Source organism: Sinocyclocheilus rhinocerous, unplaced genomic scaffold (genome assembly GCF_001515625.1).
Source record: "Sinocyclocheilus rhinocerous isolate Xijiao unplaced genomic scaffold, SAMN03320098_v1.1 scaffold19, whole genome shotgun sequence".
NCBI lineage: Eukaryota > Metazoa > Chordata > Actinopteri > Cypriniformes > Cyprinidae > Sinocyclocheilus > Sinocyclocheilus rhinocerous.
The window spans coordinates 4,252,738-4,277,149 of record NW_015638975.1 but is presented as its reverse complement, the minus strand read 5'-3'; the positions used below and the strand labels follow the sequence as shown (position 1 = coordinate 4,277,149).

Below are 24,412 nucleotides of genomic sequence, written 5' to 3'. Positions count from 1 at the left end.
AATATATTATAGAAATTGTAAATATGATTTAATATCACTTGTAATAATAGTAAAATGTATAATTATTTATTATTATTATTAAAACAATTAAATTTTAGCTTTAATTTATTTTTAATAAGTTTTAGTACTTTAAATTCAATTCAAGTTTATTAGTATACTGCTTTTTTAAGATACAAATCGTTGCAAAGCAGCTTTACAGAAAATTTAAGTTTCTATTTTAAAGTTTCTACATTATGTTTAGTAGTAGCTTATCAGTGGTGACTATGTCAGGTTGATGTCCATATGGAAGAAATGTACAGTAAAATCCATGCAGTTAGTTAATGACAGACGGTGAACACTAATAACTGCAGTGATTATATGCTGCGATTAAACTTGTAGCAAAATTTGGTAGTTTTGTATGTTGTTTGAGGGTTGGCATCATCTGAGGTCCTCTGAGGAAGATCTAAATGTATTTTATTTCACTTAGTTGCCAAGGCTGCATTTTCTCGTTGTTGTTTACATTTTTTGTAAGTATATTTTTTATCTAATATTTATATTTTATTATTATTTCAGCCTTATTTCAGTTTACAAAAACAGTTATTAATAGTTCTAGGGCAGCGGTTTTCAATTCCAGTCCTCGTGATTGACAGGATATTACACCATTTCGAAGCGATTCCAGTTCGAAGCGAGCATATATGTTCCATTCAAAGGGCATTAAAGTGCGCGAGACGTGAATATAAATAGTATTTATTTACAGAGGTATATTATGTCACACTCCACGCTTCTCTAGTAAGTTTTGTCTGTGTGTGAAGATGCTGCAGGCCACGGCGTAGCACAAATCCATGATTGAATGTTCCGAAGTGAAGTTAACCTCAACAGATTTCCCCTGCTCAGGGAGTAGGGAGCAATGAACACTGTGTAGGGACCATGTCAGTCAGAACACAGTTCTCTTCTAACGAGCTGATGATCTGAAGCAGGTTTGTTAAACAAGAGAGACATGCAAAATATGCGGAGCGGTTTTTAAGGCATCTTTACATAGTTGAGATAGGGCTGCTTTGTGCCTGCTTAAAATTCTGTGTAAAGACATAAGCCTGACTAAATAATGCCAGCTGTGACCCACGCCAGTCCCTAGTTTCAAAGTATGTGGTTATCATTGCTGTGTAAATGCATTTATACCATTTCCGAGCAGCTTTAGACCTTCTGTGTGAAGACACCTAAATGCCACTTCAAAAGTACTTCTCTGAAACCTTTGCAGTGTAAATTTGGCATTAGTTAACAGTAACAACATTGGTTTGCACCTGTGTGTGTGTTTGTGATTTCAGAATAGCATCCTGTCCACGGGCACAAGCCGCAGCAGAAATTCCCCCGTTTCTGAGCGAGCCACTCTAGGAGTGCAAAACGGCAAGGACAGGTACACCCAAAGACACATGCATCTGTTGAAAGAGTGTAAATCTCAAAAAAGGCAAAGTACAGAAAAACACTTACCGTTCTCTTACTGTCACACACACGTATACGGGCACAGTTCATCCCTCTAGATAAGATCACTAACAACACCAGTCACCATACACACACACACACAGTCTACTTCTATCTCCTGTCTCTATGCTGTTGGCCATTACCTGCCATGGAGCCCAGACTGGCGTGCTTTTGATCTCCAGAAAGGCTAAATTGTGCCAGATTGGCATACTTCATCCTGGGTTTCAGCCGGATTAGTGATGCCTATAACCATCTCATTCAGACCCACACACTCATTTACAGAGAAAGATGTCCATCACCAGAGTGTTCTTTTGAAAACCTTTTAGATGCCTTAATTGGTAAAATCCCAGTCACACGTGCATGCATTAAAGCGTCATCTAAACCCCATATAAACCTCCCACCATCATCGGCGACAAACACTAAGTCAGTCATCCTTCACTTCCTGTGCACCACTAACCATTCATGCATCATAACTGTTCCTTCTCTAGCATTCATATTGCTGCTTATGCTCACATTCCACACACTCCAGTGTCTTCACTATATCAATTATGCATAAGCATATGCATGAGATGTATTTTTAAAAATGGAGATAGAGCTTTCTGCCTACTGGAGTCTTGTTGCATGAAGATGATGTCTTCTGTGCTGCCAAAGTGTTGAATGGTGACCATCAGATGCTTTAATTATGGTCATGAGTCAAATCGATGTGCATGTACCTTGTAGTTTAAAAATTGTTCATTGGTTAATCAACTGAGACAAAACATATCTGTGGGAATTTGAACTCTGAATGTGCACTTTTGCTGTGTCAACAAGTGTCAGTTCCAGTGCAGAAAGCCCTATGCCGTTAGTAATAATGAAGGCTTGTTCAGACCAAGTTTAAATATACAGGGATGATAAGATTTCAAAAGGAACCAATGCATTTCTATGAACTCCTTTGTACCAAGCTCTGAATAACATACCGTATGGATCATTTGTTGTACTTTTATCATTATTATTATTAGTGTCATTATTTGTTTATGGTTCTGATGAAGAAAACAAACTCTCAGACAAATAAGATTTTAGATAGTAGATTTTATCAGTAAACGACCGAGTAAGATTTGATTTTGATAACAGAAGCTTGCAGTTTTTGCAGAGCTACTTAGATACACACAGAATAACAAAAATAACACAATACTAAAATACCACATACTGTTAAAATGTTTGGGGTCAATAACATTTTTTTAAGAAATCAATGCTTTTATTCACATGCAATGTTACAGTAAAAACGTGATGTTACAAAATACTTCAATTATAGACAAGTTCTCTTGAACTTTGTATTCATCAAAGAATACTGAAAAAGGTCTTTATGGTTTGATATGTTTTCTTAAGCAAGCATCAAATCAGCATATTAGAATGGTTTCTGAATTATCGTGACACTGAAGACTGGAGTAATGACTGATGAAAATTCAGCTTTGCCATCGCAAGAGTAATGACATTTTTTAATATATTGAAATAGGAAACAGTTATTATAAATTGTAATATTATTTCACAATATAACTATTTTGCTGTATTTTAGATCAAGTAAATGCAGCCTTGGTGAGCATATAAGAATAAAAAAAAAATCTTACAGACTCCAGACAGAAGTGTATATACAGAACAGTTGCTATATACAAGAGAATATGTGTTTGTACATAAAGTAAGATAAATTATGGCATAGGAGCAGGATTGGAGAAGACTACTATATATTCACAGTAGTACTGTGGGTCACATTGACCAGAATATATATTTTTTTCCTTTCAACTTTCATCATTGGACTTGATGTGTATGATTTTGGTACAATGAGTTGTTATACTTTCTCTCATTCTCTCAATTCTCTCATCATTTACTCACCCTCATGCCGACCCAGATGTATATGACTTTCTTTCCCAAAGCTGATGCTTCAAAAACCACACAAAATGAACATGAAGGTAATCCACACGGCCCCAGTTATTGAATCAATGTCTGAAGTAAAACAATAGGTATAAGAAAAATAATATTATTAATATTATTATTTTTTAACTATAACCTATCACTGTCATATGTCTTGTTCTGAGGCAGGGATCCTGTACACTTTCATTAATGGGAGAAATATTGAGTATTGTTAGAAAAATCTTTGTGTATGTCTAAACAAAAGTAAGTCATAAGTCCTGTGGGATGACATAAGGGTGAGTAAATGATGAGAGATTTTTTTGTTTTTGGGCGGAGTATCACTTGAACTTGGTGTGAACAAGCCTTTAACTGTTGTTATTAGAGCTGTGCTCTGCTACTGTAGTTCTCTATGGGTGTGTAAATATGTTATGATAACACTAATGAATTGAGAAAGACCCCATGAATTCAAATTATGGTTTCTTGAATAAGAACATCATCTGTTCCTAACATCAACTTTTGAATAGCAATAGCAAGTAGCAATCATGTGATGTATACAAAAGGCTATTTAAAAAAGGCCTGCGCTGTCACGCCCCAACGTCCTGTTTAAGTAACTAATGTTTCGACAGGAAAGAAAACTGTTTCCATCAAACGATTTCATGGGGTCTTTAAGAGTTATAACCTTTTGTCCTTTTAATGCTACTGCAGGTTTTGTTGATTTGCCTGTGTGTTTTCTCATGAGCTTATCTGAAGGCATTCAGACGGTGTGTCGGGTTAAATATTCCCCACACATCCCTCTTTCTTTTCCATTTCTTTCTCTCTCTCCTGGATCATTTGTCTTTGAACACTCATTTTGTTTTTCTTCTGTCTGCGTTGTGAGTGTGTGTGACTTTGTATGTCTTTGTTAGTGTATATATAGCTTTAAATGGATTAGGGTGGCTTGTGATGGAAAAAAGCACCATTAACGCTGTTGTAAGGTTGCTGTAGTCGTCTGTAATAGGCTTAGCTTCTCTCTGCCACATAGCAAGGTGATAGCATGTTATTTCTCCACTACAAGCTCAAATAATCCCTGCATAGTGGCATGTGGTTGTGTGTGTGATTCTTTTGTGCTTTTCTGTGAAATCAGCACTCTGTTTGACCTCTTCCTCTCTCCCTCCATCTCCCCCTTCTCTCTCCTGTACCATTCACTACTGTCTCTCACTTCAGATGCCCAGATCTATCTATCTATCTATCTATCTATCTATCTATCTATCTATCTATCTATCTGTCTGTCTGTCTGTCTGTCTATTGATCTATCTATAGGTCTGTCTCGGTGTCTGTCTGTCTGTTTGTCTTAAGCCCCAATTATACTTCGTTTTTGTAGCCTTACATTTGAACGCGTAGCTTTTCAAAGTATACTCCATTTGATGCTGTGCGCGAACGCTGGAAGTCGACACATGCGCTCATAAAAGGACATGCGCTCTAGAAAGCTTCATCCATGTCCAGTGTCTGCTCTGTACTTCACCGTTAAGTTATGACCGATAACAAATATTTTTGAAGTCTTTTAAACCAAAGCTGAGCTGTCTCATACCCTCTCGTTCACAAGCGCTTGTCAGTGTGAGCGTCTGTTGTTGTTGCAGTCTCCGCTATTTTGTAGTTGTTGTTCCATCTCTTTAGTTTCATTTTCTACTGTGAAACAACTGTGCTTGGGACAGTGTTGCCACCTTGTGGAAGAACTGATTACTGCAAAATAACTGCGCATGTGCGACCTGCGCGTACAAAGTACAAAAATCGGGTGGTGCGAGTACAGTACGCGCGTACTGTTCTGATGATGAAATTCGCGAATACGCTGTCCCTCACGTACGCATAAAAAGTGAAGTATACTTTGGGCTTTACACTGTATTCTGTCAATCTATTGCTCTGTCGTCCTGTCTATTGCTCTGTTTATCACTCTATCATTCTATCCATTTATCTCTCTGTGGCTATAACTGTCGATCTCTCATCTATCTATTGCTCTAACCATATATGTTCATCTATTGTCTGTTGATCTGTCAGCCTCTCTGTTGGTCTGTAAATTGGTCTGTCTGTCTTCATCATTCTCTCTAATGTGTGCAAAGTGTTGTTTCTAATGGAATGCATCTCCCTCCCTCCATGCCTCCACACATGCGTACACACTCGTGTTTATGTGTGTGTCGATTTGTGCGTGTGTGTACGGAGGGGCCGCTCTCTCTCTCCCCTCAGCCTAAACACGCCCGGGTCCCGTGCCTCCACGGCCTCGGCCGGCGCCGTGCTCTCCTCATCCTCTTCCTCACGCACCCGCCATCACAAGTCCCTGTCCACCTCCGCCCATCCCTGCCCCGCAGACCTGCACTCACACCGGCCCAGGCAAGTCCCCACGCCACCAAAGAGAGAACCCAACAGGAAACCAGTCATGTCAACTACTGAACAGTGTCGCATAAAGTGATGAAATATGGGAACTGTAGCATGTCTCAGGGGGTTTCTGCATTCTTAGAAATCATTTACTTGGCAGGGAAAGAGATTGCAGGAAGTCAGGGGGTGACAAAAGTCGACAGAGTCAACACTGGGAGATGGCTGTGATACAAGACTAAAACAAGACACATTTTTATATCCCTTCTGAAAAGACCAGCACAGCTGGACACCAGCATATGTTTTGGCTTTTACTCTACAGTTGTGTCCAGGCTTCTTCACTAGTAGGGGAAAAGATAGTTCAGCCAAAAATTAAATATCATAATTTACTCACCCTTGTATCATTCCTGATCTGTATGACTTACTTTCTTCTGTGGAACACAAAATATTATTATATATTAAATATTATAATATATATATGTTGCTTAATTAAAATAATGCTACACAGACCCCACTTCACTTTATAGCTAATCATGCTCCCTCCTTCTTTTAAACATTGTCTCCTATCCTCTCTTGACCATCACTGTAAGGCCACTAACAACAACCGCATATTCACACTAAACACTGACCACACCAGGAACACACCATCATTTATAGCGCTGCAGCTAAGGCAGCGTGGAGTGTGAGTGGTTCAAATAGCCTATCAGTGCTGCTGTAAGTGAATGGCTGGTCTGTTGCATGCAGTGCGCTGAGCCTCTTCCGAGCGTGGTTCGGGACCATTGAGAGAAGGTACTGCTGCCCTGTTACATCGTCTCTCTCACTCCTCTGTACTTCTCTGCCCCCTGTGCACGGTCTCCCCTCTGGAGTGAAATGTACCTCAGTGCAAGGGCCATATATTCAGATCTGTGCACTGTATATATGAGTGAGTGAGTGAGGGGCCATGTACAGCACATAGTGTGGCTTATTCTGTCGCTCAAGATCCTTTCACGTGACTCATGTCAGGACACAAGTGTTGACTTCCACAAGTGCTACAAATAGCAAACAGGAAGGGAGATTTTACAAGGTTTAACTGAAAATAGTGACAGCAAACGGAAGAAAAACATAGAACTGATGTAGCAATGGCAAGCTCATGGGTTTGATTCCCAGGGAATGCTTAAATGTGAATGTAGAAAGAAAAATTAGTTCATGAAACTGTCACGGGACACTTTTAGCTGCCACTGGATCAATCCCTCTTATATCTTATGATTATGAAAAGTCAGAGGCTAATCAAACTTTTCAACAATTTACGTGAGTCTAACCTGGTGTCGATGGTAACAGTGTAGTTTGATGCTTTGCTGCCAAGAAGAACATCAACATGAGTCACGTGCAAGGGCCTTCACTTTGACAACTTAGGACTGTGTGGTTTGCCACTGTGAAAATCTCTGCTTCAAGAGAGAATATAAATGGAATATGTGAATAATACTATATGCATGTCGCATCATACATGCTTCATGTGTGTTCTGACATGTCAAAAGTGCAGATGTGTTTTCCCAGTGGCATGGGTTTGGTTCTTAAGCTCCTGCTCATATTTGCTTGGGTGAGTGCTTGTATTTAATTTTTACTTCTTAACATTTAGCTGTGTGCCATATTGAACATACTACAGTGTTATCATGGGAACGCCTGAGTCCCTTGCTAAGGTGTTGTGTTTGTGTGTATTAGTTTGCACAGTCAGAGTTAGTCAATGAATTTTTCCCCAAATCTGCCCCTGAGTATTCTTGCTCCATGGTAAAGTGATAGAGTTGGACACTCTCCCAGTGATGTGCAGTCTTTCAGGCCCCCAGTTTAATCCATCCTGAAGTGTTAGTGATGACCTGCTGTGAACGTTTGTGTAAAGAGGGTTTGAGAAGGTCATTTTTAGCCACTCTATTGAGGTCATACCTGGATCTGCAAAAGGTAAGTGATTGTGGTGCTGCCAAAATGTTTTAAAAAAAAAAATTTTAATGTAAAAAGAAAACAGCTCAATTGAGGTGAAAAAGGGAGAGAAATTTAGTAAGTGGCATTGTAAATGCTGATCCCCAGTAACCAACTGATTTGTTTTACTCAGTCAACATGAAATGATGCATACAACCCATTTTACTTCCATAATATGATGCATTTCAGGATGAATCAGAGTATTCAAAGATAAAATTGTCAATCGGGACTTGATTTTATCCATCCGGAATTACTGTGGTCCTAAAATTCCTGCTTTATTATTTTATTTTGTTTTATTCCGAATATTTGTCTTTAGAATAACATGCAAAAAAAAAAAAACTTGCGCAATAAGACAAGAAAAGTAAATGGTGTTGAATTTGATTTCATGTTGGCTGTAAAAAAAATCTTTAAACGTTTTTACTTTCCACAAGTGGACCAGTGTGTGTAACCTTGTCAAATCAGGAGCTATAAACATGTCCCTAAATGAGATGATAATGTGGTGTCTGTTTATAGAGCAGATCATAGTTTGTTATTCCAAACACAGCTATGTTTCTGAGAAGGGTCCAGCATACTTCACTTCCTGGCTGAAGTGGATGGACAGTGTTTGTGATCTAGCTTTGGCGGGTTCAGTTGCCCAGAGTCATGTGACCTCCCTGGCTGTGCTTGTGCCAGTTGACGACTGGTTCTGGCTAGGTTCTACTACACTGGTTGGCACTTAAACAGATGTTGGCGTGGACCTGACATGGTTGGGTGAGATTTTCACAGACAGTGTGCAGAAAGGACAGCTATGGGGGAGGTGTGCTGCTTCACTACACACGCTTGGTTGGACACATTAACTCACACACACACACACAAATTACAGTTCACAAGTTTCACAATATCTTTTATCTGTGTGTGTGTGTGTGTGTGTGTGTGTGTGTGGCGGATTAAAAGTCTATGCATTGGGCTAGAGATATGTCTGTGTTCTCTTCTCTGCAGTCGACGTATTTTATTATTTTGAGATTAAATAATATAAGTACTTGAGCACTGCAAGAGCCAGAACAGAGCTCCTGATACTTTAACTATTGGTTTACCGTAATTTAAATCTGTATTTTTTAAGTTAAACATGATTTTATGGAGATTGTTTTATGAATGCATAAATCAAATGTTTTTCATATTTACAAAGCAGGTTTGAAACACCCATTATCTGCTATTCTTTCTGCAGACATAAGTAGTGAAAATCAACCTTCCATGCCCATATTTTATTTTATTTTTTACAAAGTGTAAACTAAAAAATTAAATACATTTTAAAACCTTCATTAAAAATAAAATTTTAATGAAGGTTTTAAAATTTATTTAATTTTTTAGTTTACACTTTATTTTACAGTGTCATTGTTACAGTGTAATTGTATATTTAAGTACTGAGTTATATTAACATGTTCCTGTGCATATAATTATGCATAATTGATTGTAACATAACGTGCAACAAGGACACTTTAAAATAAATGTTTTTTGTTTTTTTTATTTAAATAATGTCCATTTTATTTAAATGGAAAACATTTAAAATGCATTTAAATATTTATTGAAATCACTTTTATTTAAAAAAAAAAAAAAAATGAAAGTAAATATACATTTTTAAATACTGATCCTGCCATGTCCTCATCTTTCTTTGTTTCCTTTTCTTTGGGGAAAAATGGCTTTGTCACAGTGATCCCCCACAGAGAGCACCTGGTGCTTCCCCATCAGCCCACAATATCAGCAGCGCAGCTGGGACGGACCGTACCAATTTCCCTAGAGGGGTGCCCACCCGCAACACCTTCCACCTCGGCCAGCAGCGAGGCGCACGGGACCAACAGGGTTCTCCTTACCACGGAACCCCCGCCTCCCCTTCTCTCTCCCACGGCAACAGCCAACAACGACGACCCGCGGCTTCCGGCATCTTCAGCAAGTTCACCTCCAAGTTTGTGCGCAGGTGAGATAGACAACAAGTGTTGGATAAATCAGTAGATTGACATGGAGCTGGAGCAATGACAGGGGAAGTCACTGATTTCAGGAGGTGCTAACAGCCCGAGAAGCCCGATTGTGGCTGAGCGTGGTGGTGTGAGGATGAGTGCGATGAATGCCGGGTATTTTCATCAGTTAAAGATAGACTAGGTGATGATGAAAAATAACAGAAAGAGACTTGAAGACAAGGCGAACACATTCTCACACCTCCTGCTGAGGGTTATTTCATAGGTGTCTGTCATTATATTCAGTTAGTATGCTGGTTGGTTGTCCGTCTGTGATCAAACAGCTTCACAAGTGGATTTGTTCTTGCAAAACGCCGGCACACGCAATCGCAATGTTCAACAGAGTCTTGGGTATTGTCATCATTTCACCCGCAAGGTCAGGCCTTCATAAGGCAATCAAAGTGCTGTCACTACCCATAATCCCAACACGAATCTCGGCTCATTTAAGCACATGCAGATTTCTCATCAGTTTCATCATCTCTGTCTCCAAGTTCCAGCACACATATCTACCTTGTCCGCACCTCCATAGCGACAGTATCCTTGGTAACAGCTGAGGTATTGCATTCCCCTGCTCTATAAATACTTGTGGAGGGGACACCTTGGCATCCACTCTCTAGTGCCAGTTTACAAAAAACTTACGGCTTACATTGCTTCTTCAAAAGCACAAAACTCATGTTTAAACTGCTAGATGAAAAATCTCAGTTGCACTTTGAGGAACATAAGAACACCTACATGTTCAGTATTATTCTTTCATTTCTGTTCAGTCTCAGATTTCAAAGGAAAGGGTGAAATGACAGATAGCATTTTGTCCGTGTGTATCTGTCTGTTTGTTTTTGTGTCCTTTTGTGTATACGTTCAAGCCAGTGTGGGAATGGTTCGCCATGAACAAGATGTGTGCGTTTTAATAAATGAATGTAAACATCTTTTCTTACGGTCAACATGAAATGACATTCACAACCCGTTTTACTTCTGAAATATGATATTTTTCTAAACGAAACAGAATATTAGTGAAAAATGGGCATTAAATGCCTAAATGGGGCCAGGCATGTATGTGAGCATCTGGTTATACCTTAATGGTAATGCCTCTGTTTCAGTTTTATTGTTGAATATAGGTAATATCTGCAACTTTTATTACACTACCATTCAAATGTTTGGGGTAATTATGATTCTTGAGCAGCATATTAGAATGATTTCTGAATTATCACGTGATACTGAAGACTGAAGCAATGGCTGCTGAAAATTCAGCTTTGCCATCACAGGAATAAATGACATTTTAAAATATATTAAAATAGAACACAGTTATTTTAAATTGTAATAGTATTAAACTATAAACCAGTATTAAAAATACAGAGTATTAAAATATTACTGTATTATTAAACACATAACTGCAGCCTTGATGAGCATAAGAGACTTTTCAAAAAACAATAAAAATCTTACCAACCTCAAACTTTTTGAATGGTAGTGTATATTAATGTAATATGCCTTGAAATTACCAGCTAGATTATTTTATTGAAAGGTTGCATTATCTACAACAGTATGTCTGAAACAGTAACTACTGGCTATTGGTTAATGTTATTTTCACCCCGAGTGGCCTATGCCAGTCATGAAGGTTAGTCATTTCAGAGGTGGAGCTAAATGATGAAAAGTTACGAAGACAATTTATTTTTCTTTAGTGTCATTTGCAATGATTAACTGTGCACATGTACTAAATTTCCAGTCTTATTGTGCCATGAATTAAGTAAATTGGGTCAGTTTTGATTTCATGTTGGCTTTAACAATACTTCAGATTAGGCGGTTTAGCTCTACTTAGTTTGTGTAAGCATTCCAACCCTTTTATGCGTGTTAATAATTGACTTCCATATATTTGCATGCAGTGACCCAGATTACTAATGTTATTTGCTCATTCTGTACAGTTTAAACCGATAACCCCAGACTGATTGTTGCTGTGTCCAGGGCAACCCGACCACTTTATGACATTTTCATTTGCCTTTTTGCTCTTCAATTTACATATATACATTTCCTTTTTTTTCTTCTTTTTTCTTTTACTTTTGTTTTGTAGAAATCTGTCACTCAGATTCCCCAGAAGGTAGGCAACGATGACCCTAACCTCCCTTTGTTTAAGGCTTGTTTTGACCTTTTTATTTCTCTTTCCCTGTTCCTTGTCTACATCCCTCAGTGTGTTCTGTGATTGGCCCTTTTTTTCCTGGTTGTTTATTTTGTGTGCAGTGTCATGACCAGCACTAACGACCAACTTCAGCCCTAAAAAACCCACCGTCTTCAACTTTCCACAGTAACACCCAGTGCCTTTCCTCCCCGTCTCCATCCTTTTATTTTCCCTCCGTCAGTTTATCTGGTGACCTCACCTGTGTGTCCCAGATTCTGTGTGTGACTAGTGTCTCTGCCTGCTCGAATAACACAGGGCTTTGATAACAGGACCTGATGTCAAAATTAAGACGGCTAAAAGGATATGGTGTCATGGAAAATGAAATCCACAAGCACAGTTACTTGCATACACTATTGTTCAAAAGTTTTGGGTCTGTATGGGTTTTTGAAAGAAATGAATTGCTTTATTCAACAAGGATGCATAAAATTGATCAAATGTGACAGTAAAGATATTTGTAGTCTTACAAAAGATTTCTATACTGCGTAGATATGTGGGGCGTGTTAGAACGAGCCGTTTTTAGGGGGGCGTGGCAGAGTCTTAACTTTGATAAAGAATATCTCTTTGGTTTTGAGACTTTAGTCTTTGCAGCTTCAGGGATCTTATCTATGCACAATCAGCTTGTAACACTCCAAAGAGAAAGGAAAACTTGAAATCGCATCATATGACCCCTTTAACTTTATATTCACCAAATGATCCTGTAAAAAATAAAAATAAAAAGATCACGGTTACCATAAAAATATGAATGTTTCTTGAGCACCAAATCAGCATATTAGAATGATTTCTAAAGCATCATGTGAAACTGAAGCCTGGAGTTATGGCTGCTTTGCTATCACAGGAATAAATTACATTTTAAAGTATATTCTAATAGAAAACATTGTAATAATATTTCACAATATTACTGTATTTTGATCAAATAAATGCAGCCTTGGTGAGCATACGAGACTTTTGAACGCTAGTGTATGTTGCAATTGTTTTGGCACAGGTCGTTTACACCATGTCTTCCTCATTTTGGCTCATAGAGAGGAAGTCATCGCTTGAATATCTTGAGCAAAAAATGGGCAACAAAATACTGTTAACAATATTAATTATGATCATCTAAATGTCACTTCTAGAAAGTATGTTGTTATGCTAAAGGCAGGCTGCCATTGTAAAGATAAATGTTAATATCAGGTATTTTTTGAGCTGGAAATGTAAAAGGAAAACGGTTAAAGGATGACAAAGACTGATGGATAAAGAATGGTTATCTTGTGCAGAATGTCTTCAGAAGCGTTTCCTCTCTCTTTCTTTCACTTGCTCATTAACAATGACAACAGCTACAGAAGCTGAGTCCGGCCAGCTGTCAGGCTTTGTCCTGCTCAAACACCTAAAACCAAACTTTCCCCATCGCACTGCTCTCTCTCTCTATTTGTGCAGCATTGTCAGAATCTGTTTGACTGATGACACACACAGGCACCTGGTGAATGGACGTCACCATCTGTCTGAAGTCACTAACCACTTGGGCCACTGGCACAAAAACATGGAGTTTGAATTAACAAAGACATTTTCTTCCACTGACATGATTATGTTGATAACCTGTTCATGTTTTAGTAACTAAAGTGATGCGAGGTGCTTATATCGTTTTAGAGACCAACAGAAGGCGTAACCGAGCAGTTTATTAAAGGAAATATGTCTTTGCACCCTCTGGTGGTCAAACCTGAAGCCTGTATTTTGTGATTCATGTCTTTTGGTGACCAACTGTTTGTTCTTTGCAGGATTCGTCAAAAGTAATGGCTCATGTTTCTTTCAGTGCTTAAACAGCTCAAATGCTGCTTTGCTCGTTTTTTAACCATTTGTTATGACGCACTAACAAAGTCCTGAGCTGTTTCTTTCATCGTCTCACTGTCTGTCCACGTGACTTGAGTTGGTGTGTTTCTGTCTTCTGTGTGGCGTTTTTTTAATGTGACTCTTAGCATAAGGGCTCTGACGGTATTGTCAGTTTGCTAAGGGGCTGTTTGTCTGTTTGTGTGTCTGGTGGCGTGTTCGGGATGCTTGTGTGCTCGGCCAGACAGACTATAGGGGCAGGTGACTGTTGGATGCGAGTAGTTACCATGGTGATGGGGCTCTGTAGAATCCTTAAGAGCATCTTGGACAGACCTGCATCATTCCTCCCCACTTCATGTTACTGAAGCAGTCTGTCTGATTCATCTGTTCATTGGCATTACACATGCACAGTTCCAGTTGCATACAGTAGATCAGCTCAATAACTGTGTGAGTGTGCATTTTTTTGTAACAAATAATAATATATCAAAGCAATATCACACAGGGTACTACGCTGTTGTACTGAATGTATAACATCACTCCTGTGATTCTTTTGTGGGCAGGAGGCTACAGACGATACACTGCATAAATAGCATTGAAATTAGTTTTAAAATGGGAATGAACAAGTGAATCAGTGGAGTGTGGTGGTTCTGGAGGGGTAAATGATTTCATAAGCTCATGTGGCGCTAGACAGTCCTTCCCCATCCTGATCACTGTACTGAATGAGTTAAACTAGAACTCAGACTAAGACTAAACTCTTGAAATTTTTTCGAGGAGCCCCTATGAGGGAGAGGGTCAAGAGGAGGGGATCAGGTGAGAACAACACAAGGATTTCTTCATCAGACCTAATCAGTAGCTCTTTAGGAGGTGTAATCGGGCAGCAAAGGGGCTTTTAAATGGTTGATAATTGGTTTTTAACAAATATTAGTAGTTAACCAGTGGGATTTAACTGGAAGATTAATTGCAGCGTGGATGATCATGTGTGTGTGTGTGTGTGTGGGAGTACCTGGGATGTGTTTTGATTTTTAATTGATTCATAATTTGTGTCTTAAGTTTGTTTACAATGAATACATTTCAGATTACTGCCTGTCTCTCTGTTTCTACATGGCAAACGCATGCACAGTTGAAACTTTTCTGCTTGGGGACTGCTTATAATAATCAAATCTTTAATTCTGTGAACACATCTGCACTACTTCTCAATTCGAACCAGCACTTTGTCACAGATATTTTGAGCATCACCATGAACAGGAACCAAAAGAAGTACTAGTATTGTATTACGAATGCAATGTTGCCTTCAAGTCATACGATCATATAGTTATGAGTTTAACATGCATTGGCACCACCATAAAAATATAATTACTGACTTCATTTCAATCCTGATACAATTAAATAAATAATCATAATTAAGTTTTAATTGTGAATTTTTATATAGTTTATAGGCATTTTGGGTACTGCTGATGATGAATAGTGATGACGTTCGCCAGAAAATACTTTTTACGTAAAAGCGCGTGCATTTTAAAGTACACTACTTTTCAAAAGTTTGGAGTCATTACATTTTGTTTTCATTTTTTTGTTCACCAATGCTGCATTTATTTGATCGAAAATACAGTAATAACAGTAATATTGTGAAATATTATTACGATTTTTTATTATCAATGTGAAACAGTTGTGCTGCTTAATACTTGTTTCGAATTGAAATAAAAAGGATTGATGAATAGAAAGCAAAAATATATATATATTTTTTTTTTATAATTTTTGTGACAATGTCAAAGACTTTACTGTCACTTTTGATCAATTTCATGCATCCTTGCTGAATAAAAGTATTTTGAAAGATAGTGTAGATAAAGTATCAGTTGCGCACCTAATGTGCATTGTTTATGTTTTCATTTTGTTGTAGTAAAAATCTTCCTAAAATATGAAAATGCCATTTTTACCAACTAAAGTCACATCATTTTCCACATTTGTCAGAACTTGAAGGCAGCTTGAAGCATTCTTTATTTTGACTAGCATACTTACCCAGCTGAACCCAATTTTGCTTTTGTCACTGAGCAACATTAAGTCAACTGAACAAACCAAGTCATATTTAGTCTTCTTATCAGAGGGAGATTTAGAGCTTCTTAAAGGCTCAACGTGAAACTGAACAGGCTCAGGCCTCCCGCAACTGTCATATTCACTCGAGAGTCAATAAAACGTTCTACTTTAAGCATGTGAGGTGCGACTTCACATCCTTAGCACGGCAGATACAAGAATGCCTAATAAATGAAAGGTGTTCGCTTGAAGCAGAAGCCTTTCACTGTTCCATGTGTTTGCGCTACATCAATTTGCACACAAACGGATGCATGCATGCTTTCCAGTTGTTTATTGCCATATGTCTCTCTCCAACCATGTCCACTGCCTCATCCTTTCTCTCTTCAACGCCCTCAATTTCCCTCAACCCTCTTTTTTGTCTCTCAACGATTTCTCACTTTTCTCCCACGCACTTTCCCACATCCTCTTTGTTCTCTCGTTCCTTCCTTTCTGTCCTCGTTCACCCCCTACCGACATTCTCTCAACCTCCCCCACCTCCATCCTTCTCTCTCCATCCCTGTCTCTACAGATCTATGCTCAGCAGCGCAGAGAAGTCGGAGAAGACCAGCGTAGGGCCGGAAGACGACAACAAAGATTCCTCCCCCGGGGGCGGAACTCCTCCGGCCGCTCCCGTGTCTTCACTTAGAGACCAGGCGAAGCCTCGCTCACTCCGCTTCACCTGGAGCATGAAGACCACGTCTTCCATGGAGCCCGGCGAGATGATGAAGGAGATTCGGAAGGTTCTCGACGCCAACAGCTGCGAGTATGAGCTGCGCGAGTGCTACATGCTGCTGTGCATGGCTGGTAACCCCGCCCGCGACGACTTCGTCCAATGGGAGATGGAGGTGTGCAAGCTGCCCCGCCTCTCGCTTAACGGCGTGCGCTTCAAGAGGATATCTGGGACGTCTATTTCCTTCAAAAACATCGCCTCCAAAATCGCCAATGAGCTGAAACTGTGAGAGGAGAAAGAGATGAGAAAAGTGAAAAAGTAGCATATTAAAGAGTCTCTGAACAGGGATGAGTGAGGATCGTATTGCTCAAACACAACCTGCTGGTATGGCTAGGTACAGAGAGAGATATAAGATCAGATTCATACAAACGGGGGGGGAAAAGTAGCACACTGGCCCTTCATTGAGGAGTTTTGGAAGAATAATCTCTGCAGGTTCTTGGTTCATTGTCCTGAACATGTTCAATTCACAAAGGTTCTCTTTGTACACTCGCACACAAACGCACCTATTGCCTATTGAAAGGGATAGAGCTTAAAACGCCAAACTTGTAAGAGGGGTGGCCCTAAAGTATTCACAGGGTGGAGGTGGGCAGTTTAGGACAGAAGTTTGTGCCCCCTTAAGAGAGAGACACTCTCTCTCTCTCTGTGTTTATTTCTTCCTCTTCTTCTATCGACAGGGTTACGCCTCACCGTTGTTCAGTAAGAGCCAGAACTTGATCAATACTGAGAGGATTATAAATTCTGGTTAAGGTGATTTTAATACTTAATCGGCTGGGTTTAGATTTGCTGTACTGGAATGGGTGAATTTCTGTTGCCTTTTTTATTTTCTTATAGAAATTAAATGTTTCATTGTTGTATTTACCAATGATTATGTTTTAATATTATTCTTTTTTTTTGTGTGTGGTCTCGTGTTATTGATCGTGCTATGCCTTTGTATAAAGAATGTCTGAAAAATCACCACATGACTCCCACTGAACCTTTCACACTCTCGCCCCGCTTTGTCGCAAAGGATTATGGGGCAGCAAGTACTCTCCTCACACTTAAAACAAAAAAAGTCACTGGAAAAGACATTAAAGGACTCAATCTTTGCAACTAATCATTCCCATGCCATTTTCGTGACTTAAGGAACTGATGTCGAGCTCTTCTCTGCATCCAACACCTTTCATGCTTCAAGCCAAGAACTTTCCACCTCGGTCTCGTCTGCGGGTGGCTTTTTGGCGTTACGCATTTGGTGGTACACTCTTTATGAAAACGTGTCGTGATTGAATGTGTATGTATGTGTGAGAGATGATGGAGTGTCATATCTGAATAACCAAAAGGCTCGCTTAGTTTCATATTCAATGCAGAGACTATTAATATGTAGCCTTGAGACAACAAGTACCTGCCATGAAGAGTCAAATATTGGCATTCTGTTCATTCCAATATTTTGTTGGCATTATCATTTTCACTATTGAAATCAGTTCGGATGTCATTCTCACACAAGCAGATCAGTAATTCGAGCAGATGGGAACCAACCTGCAGATGTGTCTGCGTAAAAGAGAGAGCAAAAAGGTACACTGACTATGAGCTAGAGAGTCACAGTGTGTTTCCATCCATTTCTGCTGAGCTGTACATGCTTGCATGCATCCTCTAGTTGACATCGGGCGCACTGTCACCTCTGTTGTTGTGTAAAGAGGAAGGGGGTTGGGATCAGATCTCCTTAAAAAGTCTGTCACCAGTTTTGGGGGACAACTGTGCACATCTGTGTTTTATACCTTCATAGAAAATAATGATTATCTTTTTTTTTGTCATGTACTTTGCTGTTCTCACAAATGATCATTTGTTCAAGGTGCTGGGATCCAATTATCTTAAGTATCGTTTATTTTTCTTCAGGGTTGATTGTTTTTATTCACACAAGTTTTTCGTTGCTGTAATTTTATTATTTGTGTCAGACTCTTTGCTGTTGGGTTAGGGGGGTTCGCATAGAAATACACCAAATGTTTTTTTTTTCTTTTTGTGCAAAGATGATTATGATCAATGATAGTAATAAAACAATTAAATTCAAGCTGACTGTATTAAAACTAATGCAGTATGTTCTGACATTTAATATACCCATTTGTGGCATATCTGAAGATATGCTTGATTGCTAATCTAAGCTCTTGATATACTTGTTTGTAATTGGCATATAGTAACAATTGGTCCTAAGATAAATCTGAGTTAAATATATATATATATATATGTTGTCCTAAACAAGGGGTTTCCAAGCTTTTTGAGGATCCCCATGTATGATGATCCTAACCTAAACTATAAAAGCAGCTATATATTTCAATTTAGAAGGAACCATTTATACTGTATGAGAAACATATTAAGGTTGATTATTATGAAGAAAACAATGTTTAAAAATATATATAGGTTTTTATATAGGCGCAGTACTAAAAGCTTAAGAAATTTAAATATGATCTATTACTTTTTAGTTACTTAACCCTTACTTTTGTGATGGGGTCAATTTGACCTACATTTAAACTGCTTTAAAACTGGATGAAGTGTTTGCGTATTGTTGAAGTGTGACTTTTTCCTTATTTGGGGTCATGAATGTGAAGATGTGTTTTGGAAAAGCTGTACGAATTTTGTCTACCCTGGTATTAGGGGTCAGCGGGTCACCCCATCTGTTTCCATGTAATTTGCCAAAAATGGACAAATTTAAAAACAGTAAAGAGTCAGTAAAAAGAAGAAGAAAAAAAAGATCAAGTGATTAATTTTGACCCCTAACAAAAACGGAGGACTTATTGTATTAACACAGCGGGAGGGTAATATTTACGAATACAAACTTGTTTTTGAGTGCATGTGTTTGGAATTGACAACCGTATTTAATAACAGACGTGAGTCTTAAACTTTCCCCTTAAATACAGCATTCGCAAGTGGATCAACGAGCTGATGCCAGTCCCCTTTTTTGGTTCTCAAGCTTGTCGTGAGTATCATAACCAGTGACAATTATATACATATTTAATATGGAGACATCTATTACTTTGGAAAGTTACATCATAGGTGACACACGAGTCCATTCGAGGACGGAGTTTATATCTCTCAAATCTTAATAAACCAACAGCGGCTTTTATGTATAACATACTTAAGTAGAGGAGCTTGACCGTTTGAGTCGCGCTCAAACTACAAAACTGCGGATGAACACGGTGACTGCAGCTGAAAACCTGACATCTCGTATCTCAAAGTCTGTAAGTTACTAAAAGCACCCCTGAAAACTCAACAAACACAAAACACGCGTGTGCCTAAAACAAAGTGGTTCACTCGCGCTGAATGACTTTGTCCAGTACGGTTCCGTTCACACAGATGTAAGCCGAAAACACGGCTGTGCTTCTTGAAAACAAAGTATTTCTTTATTTTAAAATGGGCAGATTTAATTTTTATTTCTTACTGTTAGAGCTACAGCTATCATAGGTGTCGAACTTTAGAAAACAGAATGGAGAATTAAACTGATATTAAATGTGGTTAATGGGTTAAAAATAATTGTGCTTAATATAAGATGCCTGTAAAAAAATTACTAAAAATGTGTCATATCACACCTGGGGCCTATACCATGAAGCCGGATTAGCTGGCTAGCCAGGTAAGTTTCAATTTATTTTTCGCCAAGCCACTTTCATGGTTTTGGGCATCCTAGGGTGTTCATCAGCATAACTTGCGCTCCACGGCTAACCTGCTCTGAGGCAGGTCAATGTTCTGGATAAAAGATCTCAAACAGAAACTGGACCAATCAGCTGTGAACAAAAAAAGTGACATCTCTGGCACAATAAAGTCACTCCCCAGTTTCTCTTGCTCTAAATTAAAGGTCAGTACATAGCATGTAAAATATCTGCAGAATAACAACAAAATCATTTGGTCATTTTCACTTTATTTTGAAAAAAGTCTAAAACAAAAATAGTCACAAACAAATCCAGTTCACATGTAAACAGTTCTCACATACATACAACATTTTGGAAGAAACGAGAACTCTTGCACGGGCTTCCTCGGGAATCATCTTTAGTGTTTTGATGCCTCTGTGTTTGTGCCTTTAAGAGCGAGATGAAATCAGTGTATTCCAGAGTTGCAACAAAAAAAATCAAGTATTTTGCATCACTTAGTGCTTAGTCAATATTAACTAGTACTACATAAATTCACTACCTAACAATATCTTAAAGACCTAATTATACAAACAACAAAGCCGCTTCACCCAGTATGACTATCAACATGGCTCTTCACTGGGAGAGTGAGTATACACAAAGTTTCCTGACACCAGGTGCACTTCAGAACACTCACTAGTGCCTGTAGTCATGCACACTAGATGATATGCAGCCGTTGCCATAAAGATGGTGGAAGGAACTCACACCAGTCCGTTTTGTGGCAGTTTTTAATTCCAGTGTATAAGGTTTTTACCCCACAATTTTGGTTAAACTTCCAACTTCCGCTGAGCATCTATTACAGAAGGTGATTCAATAGCTGTAATTACAGTGGAAGCTGTTGTGCTTGAGACTGTTCACGAGGTAAAGCTGTAGAACCTGAGGACAGATGGGTTTGTTTTTTGGCAAGACTGTGGTTTATATGTATGTATATCATGGAGGGTTCTCCTTGGTCCTGTAGTGGAGAAGCGAATCACACTGTACAGTTTAATCCTTCCTGACTTGCTAAATGTGTGTTTTGGTGCATGTCCAGCTTTGCTTCCAGTTCACCTCGGGGTTTTTTTCCTATATTTGAGAGGCATTACTACACATTGCCCTTTTACAGTGATGTAAAAACAAATTCTCTGTTAAATGACTATTTGGGTGTCTTAAACCATTATAAAAGGGCAAATACTACATGGCGATCAGTGTGACTGGGGGGATTCCACCTTCAGCCCCACTAGTGAGGGTGGCAGCTGTCCAGCAGAGGCAGAGGAGGAACTTAGAGAGTTCCTCAGTGCCCCCTGGTGGAGCGAGGTCACCACTGCGGGTCTGATGAGAGGAGGGGGAGGGTGATTGTGGGGCGTCCGGTTTTGTAGAGGTCGCGTCTGTAGCGGGGGAGGCTGGCGCAGCAGGCTAGGGGGTGCTGAGGGGGGTGCAGGGCGCAGTAAGGGTGGAGGTTGAGTGAGGGGTGAGGAGGACTGGGCAGAGTTGGGGTTCCCAGCCACACTAACATCAGAAGAGGGCAGTGGACTGTCAGAATGAGGCGGAGAGACGCCATCCATCTTCACCTGTAACAACAAAGAACGATGGAAAAGAGAAAATGAATTCCTCTATTGTTGTTAACCGTTCTTTATCTCTAAGATAAATAAGCCCTGCCTGCTGGAACACGTCCTATTCAAAAGCCTTGACGAATTCAAATAGTCTTTTTCCTCATTCTCTCTCACCTCATCATCTGACGACCCGTTCAGCTCCATGTTCACGGTCCTCCCGCTGCCCCCTTGCACCACTTCCTGTTCTGCCTGCCATTCACGTAGCACCTCCTCAAGATTGAAGCGTCTCCGGTAGCTGACGAAGAATGAGCTGACCTGCGCCACTGTCTTGTTGCCAATCACGTCCGCTATGGATGCAAAGTCTTTACCGTATCGCCTGACGGCTGGAGAGAATGTGGATGAAAAACTGCTCAGCAATGCTTAAAATTAAACAAAAATAATCAACCAGAATAATACTCTTATTAATTCAGTATGTAGTATCTTGCTTTGAAACAAGGTACATGATGGGAATTCCCTTTGTATTGCTCTGAACACACATGCATAATGACATTTGGTCAAATCAGCATGAACCTGGAAATTGTGCAAAGATAAATAATTGATAATAAATACTGTAATATTCCATGAACAATAAGAATTCTCCATTTTGATTTCATGCTAAATTTAATCAATCTCCCACTGTCATAAAAGAGTGCATGCTGGTGACTAGGTACTCGCTAATTTAGCTTGAAACCATATTTTTAGGACAGATATTAGTTGTACCATACATTTTGTTAACTCGTTGGTTAGCTGGATAATTTAGCTTCTATTTTACGATATCAACTTGTGCAAGTAAAGAAGTGATCTTTTTGGGTTCTTTAGTTTTGCGAAGGTCTTCTCTGCTCTCAAACCCGCCATTACAGAAGCATTCTTTTTTTATACAAGCTTTAACCAGGGATGCATGATGTTACAGCTCTGCCTGATAACCAATGAATAGCTGATATTAAAGTTCTATGCTATTTTGTCTAAACACTGAAAACACTCAAAATTAAAACCATTCGTTTTAAATGCTACATGTATATTCAGGGATCATAGGAAATAAGAGATAATAATCCAGCTCACCTTGAACAGCCAGGAGTTGCTCCTCCGTTGTCCAGCGAGAGTTGATTTTTTGGGTGGGCTGACGGAAATGCAGCACAGGGAGAAACATTATCATGTAGCATAACATTGGCATTTTGCCCAGAATCTACTTACAGGTTTGGCAAGCTCTTAGAGAAAAAACAAACTTGAACTTTAAAAATATTATGCAATTAGGCCTTATCAGTATCTCAGAAACTAAGCCTGTACATTCAAACTGTCAAAATACATTAAATGGATTTAATAATGTCTTGCTTTTTTAACTTCTACATGTATGCCAGTTTTTTAATGTAGTGTAAATGATAAATGTTTGTAGTTTGTATATCAGAGCAATGCGGGTAGAAACGTACCTCTGATGGTCTTAAGGCTTCGATTCCATCACCCAAGTTGTGCTTGAGAACACTATTGGTTTGCTTGACACTTTGGACCTAAAAGCAAAACAGAGAGGCAAAAATGTTCTAAGTGGTGATTGTTGTGTAGTTATATTTCCATTAGTAAATTTTTTTTTGTCTCGCCAAAGCTGCATTTATCAAAAACACATTAATACTGTGAAATGTTATTACAATTTAAATTGAACTGTTTTCTATTTTAATACGCTCTAAAATGTATTTCTGTAATGGCAAAGCTGAATTTTTAGTGTCACATGATCCACATGATTAAAATCACTTTATTATGCTGATTTGGTGCTCATGAAACATTTATCATCAATTTTGAAAACAGCTGTGCTGTTTAATATTTTTATAGAAATACATTTTTCTAGGATTATTTGATTTTTTTATTTGATCAATAGTGTTATTTTTTAAATAAAAAAATTCAATTTGATCAATCCTTGCTGAATAAAAAAAAAAAAAAAAAAACGTACTGATTCCAAACTTTTGAACACTTGCGTAGCACACAAACTCCTCCATCGTATATTCACTTGCGAGTCTCTCAGATTTACAAACTACCAAACCCATTGTGATTTGATGCGTTGCACTTTACCTGTCTCTTCAGTGACACTAACTGTGTGTCCAGCTGTCTGAGAGTAACAGCTCCTGAATCAGTGGACACTGAGAGACCAACAATGTCCTCCTGTTCCAGATGCATGCCTTTAGGAGGCCTGCGGCGAGCGCGAAGAGGGTGGTGACGGTACTGCGCACACTGGTTCTCTTTCCGAGTCAGACCAGACTTGCTTGAACCTTTATCACTTCCTCCTCCATTTCCAGAGCTCTGCTTTGTCATCTGAAAAGCAGCACAAATGCAGTGTAAATGCAGTCACGCACATGCAGTCTATTTTTTAAGATTAAGATTTTAGGTTAAAATTCATGTAAATGTTTAAAGGAAAATAGGTGTTTATGTGACTGGTCATCTTTTTTTTTAAACAAATTTTTGCTTTCACTAGTCCCTGGCTGCTGATTTTTTTTCATATTCCATTTAGTCTCTAAATTAGTATGGAGTTAAAAGCTGTATGTAATATATCTATTATCAAAGAATAAACAAAATACTGTGTTGAATAGTTTAAAGGGGTCATATAACGTTGCTAAAAAGAACATTATTTTGTGTATTTGGTGTAATGAAATGTGTTTATGCGGTTTAAGGTTAAAAAAACACATTATTTTCCACATACTGTACATTATTGTTTCTCCCCCTCTCCTCTCCTTTCTGAAATGCGTCGATTTTTACAAAGCTCATCGGTCTGAAAAAGCGAGGTGTGCTCTGATTGGCCAGCTATCCAACGCGTTGTGATTGGCCGAATACCTCAAGAG

At 38.9% G+C, this 24,412-nt stretch overlaps 2 protein-coding genes across 10 annotated transcripts in view; one reads left to right on the top strand and one right to left on the bottom strand.

Annotated features, from left to right (window-relative positions):
- Positions 1-18,419, top strand: part of mark2b (MAP/microtubule affinity-regulating kinase 2b) — a 49,375-nt gene extending 30,956 nt beyond the window's left edge. For 2 of the 6 annotated variants that reach the window (XM_016566078.1, XM_016566083.1), the window contains 6 exons: positions 1,302-1,390; positions 5,557-5,700; positions 9,320-9,583; positions 11,680-11,706; positions 14,359-14,394; positions 16,178-18,419. In XM_016566078.1, coding sequence (XP_016421564.1) covers positions 1,302-1,390; positions 5,557-5,700; positions 9,320-9,583; positions 11,680-11,706; positions 14,359-14,394; positions 16,178-16,607 — 990 coding nt within the window. In that variant the 3' untranslated portion in view covers positions 16,608-18,419. Of the gene's footprint in view, positions 1-1,301; positions 1,391-5,556; positions 5,701-9,319; positions 9,584-11,679; positions 11,707-14,355; positions 14,395-16,177 lie in introns of all 6 variants that reach the window. The other 4 variants (XM_016566080.1, XM_016566079.1, XM_016566081.1 and 1 more) reach the window with 4 other exon arrangements.
- A 1,830-nt stretch (positions 18,420-20,249) lies between these two features.
- The window catches only part of rcor2 (REST corepressor 2), an 11,808-nt gene continuing 7,645 nt past the window's right edge, over positions 20,250-24,412 (bottom strand). For all 4 annotated transcript variants that reach the window (XM_016566086.1, XM_016566087.1, XM_016566088.1 and 1 more), the window contains exons 9-13: positions 23,649-23,888; positions 23,018-23,095; positions 22,653-22,710; positions 21,729-21,937; positions 20,250-21,572 (exon numbers count right to left, since the gene is read on the bottom strand). In XM_016566086.1, the coding sequence (XP_016421572.1) occupies positions 21,207-21,572; positions 21,729-21,937; positions 22,653-22,710; positions 23,018-23,095; positions 23,649-23,888 (951 nt within the window). In that variant the 3' untranslated portion in view covers positions 20,250-21,206. The remainder of the gene's footprint in view (positions 21,573-21,728; positions 21,938-22,652; positions 22,711-23,017; positions 23,096-23,648; positions 23,889-24,412) is intronic.